The 12,167-nt window shown below is 47.9% G+C and overlaps 1 protein-coding gene across 1 annotated transcript; it reads right to left on the reverse strand.

Annotated features, from left to right (window-relative positions):
- Positions 1-1,058: 1,058 nt before the first annotated feature.
- On the reverse strand, positions 1,059-6,432 carry ZCCHC9 (zinc finger CCHC-type containing 9). Its single transcript, XM_041463291.1, has 5 exons — positions 6,090-6,432; positions 4,762-4,912; positions 4,480-4,572; positions 3,548-3,616; positions 1,059-1,398 (listed from the first exon to the last, which is right to left on the reverse strand). The coding sequence occupies exons 1-5, from the start codon at positions 6,342-6,344 to the stop codon at positions 1,283-1,285; spliced, it is 684 nt and encodes a 227-aa protein (XP_041319225.1). The 5' UTR covers positions 6,345-6,432; the 3' UTR covers positions 1,059-1,282.
- Positions 6,433-12,167: the final 5,735 nt, after the last annotated feature.

Raw genomic sequence — 12,167 nt, forward strand, 5'->3', positions numbered from 1 at the left:
AGCCAGTGTTTTTTTTTTTTCTGAGCAGTCAGAGCTCAGATTGCCCTGCAGGAGCTGGAGATCAGCCCCTCCTTGGGAGCTGCACCACCACTGCCTGCACCAGCCCTCACTGGGCACCACCAGCACAGGACAAGTCCATGGGCTGCAAGAACATTACAAAGCCAAGGAGCTGGGAAATTATCTAAGAAGATGCTTTTTAAACAATATACTTGATTCACAGAATAGAAAGGGAAATGCTTCTTAAACTGGGGAAAATGTCTGTTGCCAAAATGTCCACATTAAACAGACAGCTTTGAGTTATGCAACAGTTAATTAAAACTCCGTAATTAATCCTTGGTTTCATTCACATCCACTCCTCTTCCCCATTTAAAAATGTGCTCTGATTAATACAAACTGAACATAGTTCTCCAATCTCAGTCTCCACAGCAGCACCAAGAAATCTAAAATATGACCTCTAACCACTACATTCTTTAGCAACATTTTATTAAAAATTATTATCTGTACAAATATAAATTCTCTCCACATAATTTAATTCCCCAAATTTTTTCTTTGGCTGCAAGAAAACTGTCAGGGTGCACTTCTCCAGTAATACTGGTAGATACAGGAACTCTGTTTGGAGTTGGGTTTCTTAATTTTTCTGTTTAATATCCACCAGTTGTTTTTTTTTTTTTTTTCAAAAAAAAGTTTACTCCCAGCTCACCAAGGCATGGAAACACTGCAGATTTTTGAGCATTTCCTTTGAAAAAAAAAAAGTAAAGAAACTAAGAATGCTTCTCACTTGCTCTCCAATTCCTTAGGGGTGTGTTTCACCAGAGGCTTCAGAGGAAGAGCTGGACTCTGTTAGTGAACACACTGAAACGACCCAGTGTGCAGGACCAACCAGGTTAATGGCTGACAATAACACCAACAACCATCAGCAACTGCACCCCAAGCTCGGCAGCCCACAGGGCTGATCTGTAACCTCACCACAAGACTGCTCAAGCTGGAACATGTGGAGGAATAAGTTCATTATTCCTGAAAGGAAAAGGCAAAAACCAAACCAGAATCCAACAAGAACCTTCAGAAAACACCCACAATTCCTTTAATAAAACAGCCACTTGCTGTGCTCCTGTTGTTCCCAGCTTTGCAGCACGCCAGGCAAGTTCAGGAGGCAAACTGGGAAAACGAGGGGAGACAGAAAAGCAACAGTCCCTCTGCAGCTTGCCTGATTTTCTGGCTCTGCTCTCTGTCGTCAGCACTCCAGTGCAGCAGCTCAGGAGAACTCCTTGGGAGGCAGGAGCCCTCAGAAAGTGACAACCTTGGGTGCCTTGGGCTGTGCTCTCTGCGGCGCCGGCGCGGCCGCGACGTCCTCGTGGTCCGCGCTCAGGCCGGGGGTCCAGCGCCCGACTGTCACCTGCTCTGCAGGGACAGGTCAGCATGATATTTTTATTAACAATCCCTCTGCCAGGATCTTTTCTCCCGAGAAGCTGGGAAGCTTCAGCTTCTCCCTGTTTTGCTGCTTTGGAATGTGATCTGGAGAACTGTTTACCCAGCATGTGAAATTGTTTTTACGTAATGACCAATTGCAGTCCAGCTGTGCTGGGACTCTGGTCTGTCATGGGTTTTTACTAATCATTCCTTTCCTAGCCTTCTGATGTATCTTTTCTCTCTATAGTTTAGTATAGCTGTAGTATAGCACTTTTTAATAGAATATAATATCATGATGTAATAAATCAGCCTTCTAAGAAATATGGAGTCAGATTCATCTCTTCCCTTGTCCTGGGACCCACAAACACATCGTCAGGGACACAACACAGCAGTGGCAGGCCAGCCCTGCCAGGTCACCTCTGCTGCTTCCAAGCTTTTCTTCCAGGCCAGCCCTGCCACCTGCATGGCCTGGGCTGTGCCCCAGCACTGCACACAGGGAATGCCACGGGAACCCACACCAGCCTCTGGGCACTGACACCGGCCCAATCTGCCTGAGGAAACTGGAAGCTGAGGAAACTGGAAGGCCCTGAACTCCTCTGCCAGCTCTCACCTGCCTTCCTGTACCTGAACATACCCTGCACAATGCACACTTGATCTTAAATATCACAGTTCTCACAATTCTTGCCAGTGGTGTCACAGCTCCAAGTAACTCAACTGTTGTCACCATGATATTTTCTGGAAAACCCCTTCGCCAGGATTTCCTCTCCTGGGAAGCTGAGAAGCCTCAGAGAAAAATGAAAACAATAATTATCTGATTGCCTCTCCTGTTTTTGCTGCTTTGGAATGTGGAGATTGTTTACCAACTGGTCATTGTTTGATTGATCTCATGTGAATTGTTTTAACTTAATGACCAATCACAGCCAGCTGTGTGACAGGACTCTGGAAGAGAGTCACGAGTTTTCATTATCATTCTTTCTAGCCTTCTTTCTGTATCCCTTCTCTATAATTTAGTATAGTTTTAGTAAATATTCTTTAATAATATAATATCATAATATAATATAATAAATTAGCCTTCCAAGAACTTGGAGTCAGATTCAATCATTCCTCCTTCATCCTGGGGACCCCAAAACTACCACAAACTGTTTTTAACCAGCAGTGCTAGTTTTGAAAGAAGTCCCTTGGTAAAATAAGTAGCACCTACAGTCCTCATTATGGATGCTAAACATACTAGAAAAAATGAGAAAAAATCTTGCTTCTAAAACTCAACTGGGCACAGCCTTGCTGCTTGCAGATGAGTTTGGGGCAATTTCAGAGTCTTTTGGTGTCATAAACTTCTGTCATACCAATTCCAACTGAATCTGACCCATCCTAAATTGGCAAAGCAGCACACACCTAGAATCCTACATATGGTGTGAGACCTAAAAATATGATAAATGTAGGATCAGATATAGAGAATGCCATAAATATTTCTTACATAAATTTCACCAAAGTGGCTTATTATTAGGCGGCACGTTAACTGAATGTCACAGACACAAAGTAGAAAAATACACAAGTGTGTCACCACTCCAGTAATAGGATCATTCTTCAAACCCTTTTTTGATGCTTTGCCTCCTGTAGGACAGTGGGGGTTTGGGGTATCTAATTTAATTTTTCCACCCACATGGATAGCTGAGGAAGATGTAAGGAAGCAGTGAACCCAGCTGGACAGATCCTCCTTGTCCCTGTCCTGGGTGCCTGACACAGCTGCCTGCACACACCACCACCCTGCACCTGGCACTGGGCTCAGCCCCACCACTGCACACTGAAATCTGCAAAAAGCAGCAGCCAGTTCTGCTGTACAGCTGCCAGGCTGTGAACAGCAGCACAATTACTGTGCTGCCAAAAAAAAAAAAACAAAAACAGATTATTTCATACAGCCTTCAGATACATACAAGACAAACCTTTTGTTTTAAAAAAAGGATTATCTTTGTTTTGCACTGCAACTTACTGCCTCCTCCACACCCTCCCTGAGTGTCCCAACAAAAGGTCACCTCTGCTGCTTCCAAGCTCTCTTCCCACAGCCTGTTCCCTGGCCAAGCCATGCAGAGCAGCAGCTGAGCCCTGCTGGACCCACAGCCACCCCACAGCCCCAGCAGCTCACCTGCATTCTGCTTCTCTGGGCAGTCTTTTTTGAAGTGCTCCACAGAGCCACAAAGCTTGCAGCCCCCACCTGTTCACACAGAAAGCTGTTACTCGTCTGAGGGGAAAAGAACATCACAAAATACACAAAAAACACCCAATAAAACATCCTTCCTGTGTCTGTGGAAGCACCGCACACCACACATTCCAGCCACTGCTTACTGGGTATTTCTGATTTGCTGGAAGCTCTCTTTTTGAGAAACAGGCTGAATTCTGCTGAAATCCATACTCAAAGGAACTTATAAACTTGACAGGGGCTCCTGAGAGGCAGGAGATGATCTCTGAAATTCTGCACAATACACAATTCCACAATACAAACACTTGAAAGCAAGGTGATTTTTGTTCCACTTCAGCTGTGCTGCAAGACCACCCTCTGGAGTTCACCAAGGCCCCACCTTTGGGCTGGGAAACACCAAGAGACAGAATTCTGGCTGTTGGAGCCAATGGAGGAGTGAGGCTTTCTAAGTTAGACCCCATTTCCCCCTAAAGTTACTCAGACTGAAGATGCTCTCCCCTTTAGTGAGAGCCTGTGTTTTGCCACCTCCCAGAATTTTAAGCTGAGAATGTCCCTACCACCTACGTGGGTTCATGTACTCTGCCTTCATTCACACAGGATTTTGCTCCTTGGTGCATGTCCTGCTGCTGAGGCACAAGCAAAGCCCCACGCTTTGCACCTCATCCTGTCATTTCATACTAAACCTACACTTAAAACAGAAATCCCCACATAATTTATTTGACAATTAATTCCCCAGAATTACTCTGCTTTTACTGAAAGATACACAGGAATTCCTTTTAGCCACATGCTCATTCTCTTGCAGTGTTACTTTGTTCTGTGTCAGGTAAGAAGGACACAGGAATTTAATTTTACTAAATTTAGTGAATCAGTACACTCACCTTCAGCATACAACCCCTTGGGATTATCTGGACACGACCTTGACAGATGTCCCATCTCACCACAGATGAAACACTTTGCATATGGAAATGGCCCTGCAAAATTCCACAGGGTTTATGGTCCACACCAAAACCACAGACCCAACATAGTGCAAAGACAATATTTTAATCACTTCACGCTATAACACTGCAAAAGTTAAATTTCTAACACACAAAGCCTCAGGGCCAGCAGTCAGACAATCCAGGCCCAAGCACTTCACAAGAGCACAAACTCCTGAGACCCACCAGCAGCTGGATCCACCTTGGCTCTGCATTTGCTGAGGTCGTGCTCCGTGGATCCGCAGCGGTAGCAAATCCCCGTCCCCATGTCTTGGCTCTCCAGCACTGCAGGACAATCAGCCACGCCGTGGCCAGGTTCTCTGCAGTGGAAACACACCTTGGAAGAGGAAAATCCAGGGATGAATTCTGTCAGTGGCACTCAAAACCTGGAAATCCCAGCTCAGAGGGCCCTAAAGAGTAAACACCGTTTTGTCCCCAGGGAAAAGCAGCCAGGAAGAGACTTTATGCTCTGCCATCAAACCACAAAACTTGGGCACTTTTCTCCTTTAACCAGCAACACACGGTTTGATGAACCAAACACTGAAATCACCTGGGTTAGTTTCACCCAGGAACCAAGAGAGGCTGGGCACTCCTCAAAGGGTCAGGGGGAACAGTGCTGAGCCAGGAGAGCCATGCTAAAGGCTACAACTGGAGCTGAAAGCCACCTTTTGTTCCAATCTTCACATCTTTCACCTGAGACACACTGTGCCTGTGGCAGGGGAGGGCTGAGCTCTTGCTGAGCCCCACAGCAGCACAGGGAGAGAGAGACCTGTGCCTCCCACATGGGGCTCTCTATTAACAACCTTGTGGGAAAACAACTGGAGGGTAAAAGGGGAAATTTCAGGAAAAATACAGTGGCTACTCCCTGGATGGAGCCCCACACACGGAGCACAATCCAGGCAGGACTAACAGGAGGGTGGAGCAGGGCAGAGACCCCACAGCTCTGCCAAAGCCCTTTCAGGGGAAGGATCCTGGTGGCACCTTGCAGCTGAAAGGCAAGGGAGATAAAGGAGGATGTTCTGTGGGATCAGCAGCTGTGGTGAAATCCCTGTCTTTGGACTGACCACATCCCAGACCAGGGTAAGCTCAGTGCAGTCCTGAGCGACCCAAGGTGTGACCACCCCTAACTAAGATGTGTGACTAAAGTCACTGAATCTCCACCTAAAAGTAAACTAAACAGCATAAAAGTGGGTTAGGAATAGGGAGAAGTTTGGGAAGACTCCATCGTAATCTGTGGGATCAGCTGAACCCATCGTCTCTTCCCCACAGAGTGAAGACTGTGCTCTGTGTGAGCTTTACTAGGAATTAGAGATTGTAATTGTATTGCTTTGATTAGATTGCTTTGGACACGCTGTCACGGGCATCCCTCGAGCCTTAACCCGACACATTTTCCTACAGAGGGTGTAATCGTGCGCACTGTCCATGCCAGCCCCTCAGGAGCGCTGACACACTCCCAGAGTGAGTAAAAAGGGAAAGGTTTCTGCCCGCCTCCCGTGTCTGAGGGCAGCACTCACCATGGCGTTCCTCTTCCTCTCCTGCCTCCTCAGCCTCCTGCTCTCCCGCCGCCTGTCCTTCCTCCGCGCCTCCTCCTCGTCCCCGCCGTGTGCCGCGAACCCGTTCACGTCCTGGTTCTCGTACTCTTTTTTCCTCCTCCTGCTCCTGGCTGCCCGCGGCGGCTCCGGCTCGCCGCTCGGCGCCAGCTGCTCCCAGGGGGTGGCGGGCAGCGCCCGGGCCCCGGGCGGGGCGATCCGCCGGGCCCAGCGGGTCATGGCCCGGCAAAGGCTCCGGTAAAGGCTAAGGCTAAGGCTAAGCCTAAGCCTAAGGCTAAGGCTAAGGCTAAGGCTCCGGCACGGCCGGACCGCGCACGGTGATGACGGACGGGAAGAGGAGGAGGAGGAAGAGGAGGAGCGGGGAGCTGGGCGGGAGGCGGTGCGTGAGGGGCTGTGAGGCGCCCGCCGCGGCAGGGACAGCTCCCGCTGTTCCAGGCTGCTCCAAGCCTGGCCTTGGGCACTGCCAGGGATCCAGGGGCAGCCCCAGCTGCTCTGGGCACCCTGTGCCAGGGCCTGCCCACCCTGCCAGGGAACAATTCCCCATTCCCAAGCTCCCAGCCAGCCCTGCCCTCTGGCACTGGGAGGCATTCCCTGTGTGCTGTCCCTGCAGGCCTTGGCAATTGTCTGTGTCCATCTTTCCTGCAGCCCCTTGGGGCCCTGCAAGGCCACCCTGAGCTCAGCCCAAAGCTTCTCCTGCCCAGCTGAGCCATGGCAGCTGTGCCAGCCTTTCCTGCCGGCAGAGCTGCTCCATCCTCTGCCCATGCTGGAGCCTCCTCTGGCCTGGCTGCAGCAGCTCCAGCTCCTTCCTGGGCTGGCCCAGGGCTGGGGCAGCTCTGCAGGTGGGCTCTGACTGAGGGGAGAGGGGCAGAATCCCCCCTGCCCTGCTGCCCACGCTGGGCCCGGCCCAGCACAGGCTTTGGGCTCTGGGCCCGGGAGGTGTGCTCAAGGAGTTTTCTGCACTGCACCGCTGCCTGGCAGGACGAGCACACGATTAAGAGCAATGAGTGCTGACTGCAGATAAAAAATAACTAATGAACGCCGTTTTAAAGCCAGGAAATAAAGCCAGAAGGGACCAGTATATCTTTTTACAATTAGAAATACTTTCTTCGCTGATGTAGTTGCAGCTCTGCCACAGCATGAGGTCCCCGTTGCTCCTGCAACTTGCTTTTTCTCTGCTTTGATGAAGTTCTAAATGTGCTGTCCTGTCTTTCCCAGCCTGGAATTTTTTGTGTGTGTGTCTGGGCAGGATCGGCCACCCTTAAGATCCAGCCTTGCAGGCAGTGGAAAAGCATGTTTAACACCTTCCTGCTCAATCAGTAGGATTTACAGCATTTACCTAAAATATTTATTTGGCAGAGGCCACACCTGCTTAAATTTGCTCTGGTTTGGGATTTGTTCCAGATGGACATTACTGGGCTGGGAGCTCCTCTGCACCTGAATTAGGAGCAAGACAACAGCAGTACAAATAATGGTTAATTGTTTTAATTTTTTTTTTTTTTTAAATTTTCCTAGGAAACAGCACATTGTCTGAACACAGCACAGTGTTCATATATTCATAATCCCCAGACCCCAAAAAGGAGGTTTTGTCTGCTGAAGGGGTACCAGAGGCTGTGGTTGTACACACACAGTCCATACTGCTTGGCAGAGTGGCAGGCTGACATTTTCCTGGTTGTTTTAATATGAATGTAAGCCTGGGGAGAGAAAGGAAATTTAGACCCTGTTCCCTCTTAAATTCTGTTACTTCTGCAATAATCTGAGGCTCCTGTGCAGGTGGTTCCCTTTGATTTATTCTCCATAAGATGAACAGATTGCTTAGCATTTACTGCTCTGCTTTCTTGTCAGTGTTAAATTATTACCAGAGTTATACTTAATCTTAAGTATTTATGGATTTTGATGGCTACAGCCAGGGCACATCCCCTTGAGTGAGCCTGCTCAGCTGACCAGCCCTGGATGCCATTTCCACCAGGCCGTGTTGCTCACAGCTGGGACTCCTTCAGGATATTTAACAACAGCTTGAATAAGTTGCTCCATCAACTTTTGTTTCTGGTATCAACAGATACTTATTGATTTTTATATTCATTTCTATTAAATGTTTAAGTGGGTGGATGAGCTGAAGCCTTTGAAGGTTAAGGTCAGTGATTTTTTTTGGCTGTTTTCCCCTGAAAAGCTGCTGTTTGTTATTCTTGTGTCAAAGTGACAGTGTGAGAAACGTGCCTCAAGTGGGAGTGTTAGATGTGCACTGTCAGGACAGTAAGAATTTTCCCTGGTTTTAGCTTTGGTGGCTGCCTGTTAAGCAGAAAACACTGTTTTCTCACAGGAGAATGTAATTTTGTTTTTTTCAGAAATCCACAGTGAGGAGATGAATGAATTTAAACTGGATTTGCCCAGCACGTCGCTTAAGCTTGTGTCTTCAGATCACAAAGTTGTAATTCCTAGGGCTGAAGGTGTGAAAGGACAAAGGAGGAATGGGTTTGGATACAATAGCCTTTTCTGCAGGATTGGATGTACTTTGAAAAACTGCTGCATTTCCAGAGAAAATGAGAAAGAACAGGCTGAAGCTGCAGCCAGAAGCAGAGGTACAGATTCCTTGGCAGAGGGATCAGCAAGGGAGAGTGCTCCAGTCTTTTCAGTCTTACTAATTGCTTATATTCCTCTCAGTCAAGAAAAGGATAAATTCCTCATTTCTACAGAAAAATAAACTAAATACAAATATTTTAAAAAAATATGCCAGTAGTTCATGCAGTTATGGCGAAGTACCAGGTAGACTATCAGTGATTTCAAAGCCCAAATGCTAGTTCAGAAAGCAGAGCATAAAACTAGAATGAGAGAATGAGAGCTAAGACAGATACCTATTAAAGGTGTACACTGAAAACTTATATTTATATTCAGAAAGCATATTCAAAACAGAATAGACATAAAATAGCTAAAAATTAACTGGCATAATTTATCAACTTCTTTTTCCTCTCTGCTGCGTCCACCTAAGTTCACTGAACAGTGGGATAGATAAAAATATGTTTTCATTACCCTTGTTTACTGATAGACTTATGACTGTAATATAACTGATATTTTCTCATTAGGAGCCAAATATTTTTGTGTAATAATTTAGAGTGAATTAAAAATGTGGTATCAGTCATCAGCACTAGGCTGGGCAGTGGGTGACTGTGCCCTCTTGGGAGATTGGGCTTGGTAGTTCTGTGCCATGTGCAGTGCATTTTGGTGTTTCCTACAGGCATTTTTGTAGGCAAAAGAAGTGACTATTTAAGTCTTTAATCTTTTAATTAAACCTTAGGCTGACTGTAAGAGGCATTGCAGGAGAGAGATGAGCATGCAGCTCTTAGATCTCATTCCAGTGAATCTCATTAGTAAAGTAATTCTGCATATAAATATTAGCTGTAACTCATTCCTCATGATATCTGCTCCCTTCTGGTTTTGGTGTTTCCAGAGAAACATCGTGTCAGGCGTGCTCAGGTGTGCACTGATCCTGACCTGAGTCATGGACCTGCAGAGCCCCTTGTCAGTTTTTGTTGAGGCAGCCAAGGATTTCAGGTGTGAAGTGTCACATGTGAGATCAGGTACACCTGCTTAGCTACAGACTTCTCAGACTGGTTGGGGTTGGGAGGGACCCTAAATCCCACCCAGTGCCAGCCCAGCCACGGCAGGGACACTGCCACTGTCCCAGGCTGCTCCAGCCCCAGTGTCCAGCCTGGCCTTGGGCACTGCCAGGGATCCAGGGGCAGCCCCACTGCTCTGGGCACCCTGTGCCAGGGCCTGCCCACCCTGCCAGGGAACAAGTCCTTCATAATATCTCATCTAAAGTGCCTGTTTTCTCTTGTCTTGTAATGGGAAATTCCTTCCCAGTTCTCACCCTTCATGAACTGCCTAATGGAGCACAGGTGGGCTTTGATGCATTTGGGCTTTGATGGAGCTTGACCTGAGAGATTATTTCTGCTGATCCCTAGTTGCTTTGTCAAGAGCATTAGAGAAGTGCTTGAGGCATGGCACATACCTCCTGGGGCACTTAATCAAATACATTTCAAAGATTTATAGAGAATCAGAGTCTATCAGGAAGGCAGAAAAGGGTCTCAGCAGTGCAGTACTTGTGGCGTGGGGAAAATAAATATGAGAAACAAGAAGTAGCATTTTATGTCAAGAGTCAGTGCACTAAGCCCAGCTTTTGAACCTTTAATATTTTCTTGTTGAGTCATTATCTGTATGCTTTTCTTCCTTTGTGTGGGCACAAAGCCTTTCAGGTTGTTTGTTTTCTGCTGCAGCATTCAAGGAGCAGCAGGAAACAAACTGAGCACAGTGCGTGCTGCTCTGCTCCACAAGAATATGTTCATTCTCCTGAACATATCCCTGTGGAGCAGAGCAGCCACCTTCCAGCTGTCCCTGAAGGCCCTGAGGGGCACAGACCCTGCTCCCCACTCCTCATCCCCAGGGTGGGCTCCACTCAGAGAATGGGCTCCAAGCAAGCAGAAAACTGCCCTGAGCATTGTCATGAGGGAGTAGGACTGAGCAAAGACATCCTGCATTGACTTGTCACTGTCCAAGTTTAATTTAAAATATTAATTAGCAATGTGGCGTGAAGAATGAAAATGCACCATTCATGTGGGGCAGTTGAGTTGGTCTCGCTGGCTGTATAGAGGTCATGGAGAGAGAGAAAAGTCACAGAAGTGGAAAATGTGGATGACAACAAGCCTTTGCAAAATAATCCACGTGAGGAGGAGTATTTTGGTTGTGAGGGACATGCTTGGAAGCCAAGCAATACAGGGAATGCCACATTTGGAGCAGAGCAGGGAGTAGGTCATACCTGGGTGTCCCTGTTTTGTGCAGACTCACAATTCCCTGTCTGGTCAGAGCAGGGATGGCCAGGGCGTTGCTCTGGGTTATGTGCTCATCTCAGGCATTTTGCAGTGGTTGTTTCAGCCAGGGATCACACCTTTGTGTAGGCTGGGGGTCTGGAGGTGTTCTGTCCCAAAACACCCACCAATCCCACCCCAGCCCCAGCGTGGATCAGATCCTTGCTCCCTGAGTTTTGGGTGTCTCTGGGTCTGTTCCAACATTTGATCACCCTCGCAGGGCAGAAGGCCTATCCAATAAATAACAGGAATTCCCAGTGTCCCATCCTGGGTCTGTTGCCTCCTGTCCTGGCACTCTGCATCCCCAAGGAGAGCCTTGAGCCTGGTTTCCCCTGCTGCAGACAGTGGTGGACACCATTACCATGCCCTCTTAGCCTTCTCCTGCCAGGCTGTGCCCCTGCTGGACCCCACGAGGTGTCCAGCAGCCCATTTCCACTGTGAAATGCTCTCTGAAGAGCAGCCCTGCCCTCCAGCTCTTACCTAACACCATCAGTGGACTGGCTGGTGAGTGATGCACCTCATCCTCCAGGCTGTTAAAGGCACTGGAAGAGCCATCAGCCCCATACCAGCCCCTCAGGAATGCTGTTAGCGAGGAGCAGCCCGCTGGACATTGTGCTGCTGCCCATCAGCAGGAGAAAAGCAAAATACAGGCTAAAATCTGAGGACACTTGGCCCACAGTTGGATTTTGTGTTGAGCTGAGTTTTGGAGGGGTAGCAGTGAGGCCTTTCCAGGTTTGCTTATTTGCCTTCTATGTAGAATCAGCAATAGTCTGATTCCCTCCCCCAGAATCACTGTTATTAACCACCATTTGGAAAGACAGCAGCAAAATGCTAGGGAATGTGCCCAGCATAGATGAGGATGTAACAGTACTCACATGGAAGCTCCAGCCTGCTCTACCCTCAGCAGCTCTCCTTCTCAGCCAGCACACCATGCTGCTGATTTTCAAGAGCAGCTCATTCACCATCTAGCTCTCAATTAGCTCCCAATTGTGACTTTTAAAGTCTGTAGCCAGTTATGGGCCAGCTATCCAGCCACAGCTCTGCAGATATGACTCACCCAGGGACCTGCCTGGGAACTGGTGTTCTGGCTGTGAAACGCCGTGTTTCCATATGCAAAAAAGAAGCAATCAGTGGGATTGTCAGCCCTTTGCTGGTTTTTTTTTCCTTTCCACTGTGCTGCTGA

Source organism: Pyrgilauda ruficollis, unplaced genomic scaffold, assembly GCF_017590135.1.
Source record: "Pyrgilauda ruficollis isolate IOZ18807 unplaced genomic scaffold, ASM1759013v1 scaffold164, whole genome shotgun sequence".
NCBI lineage: Eukaryota > Metazoa > Chordata > Aves > Passeriformes > Passeridae > Pyrgilauda > Pyrgilauda ruficollis.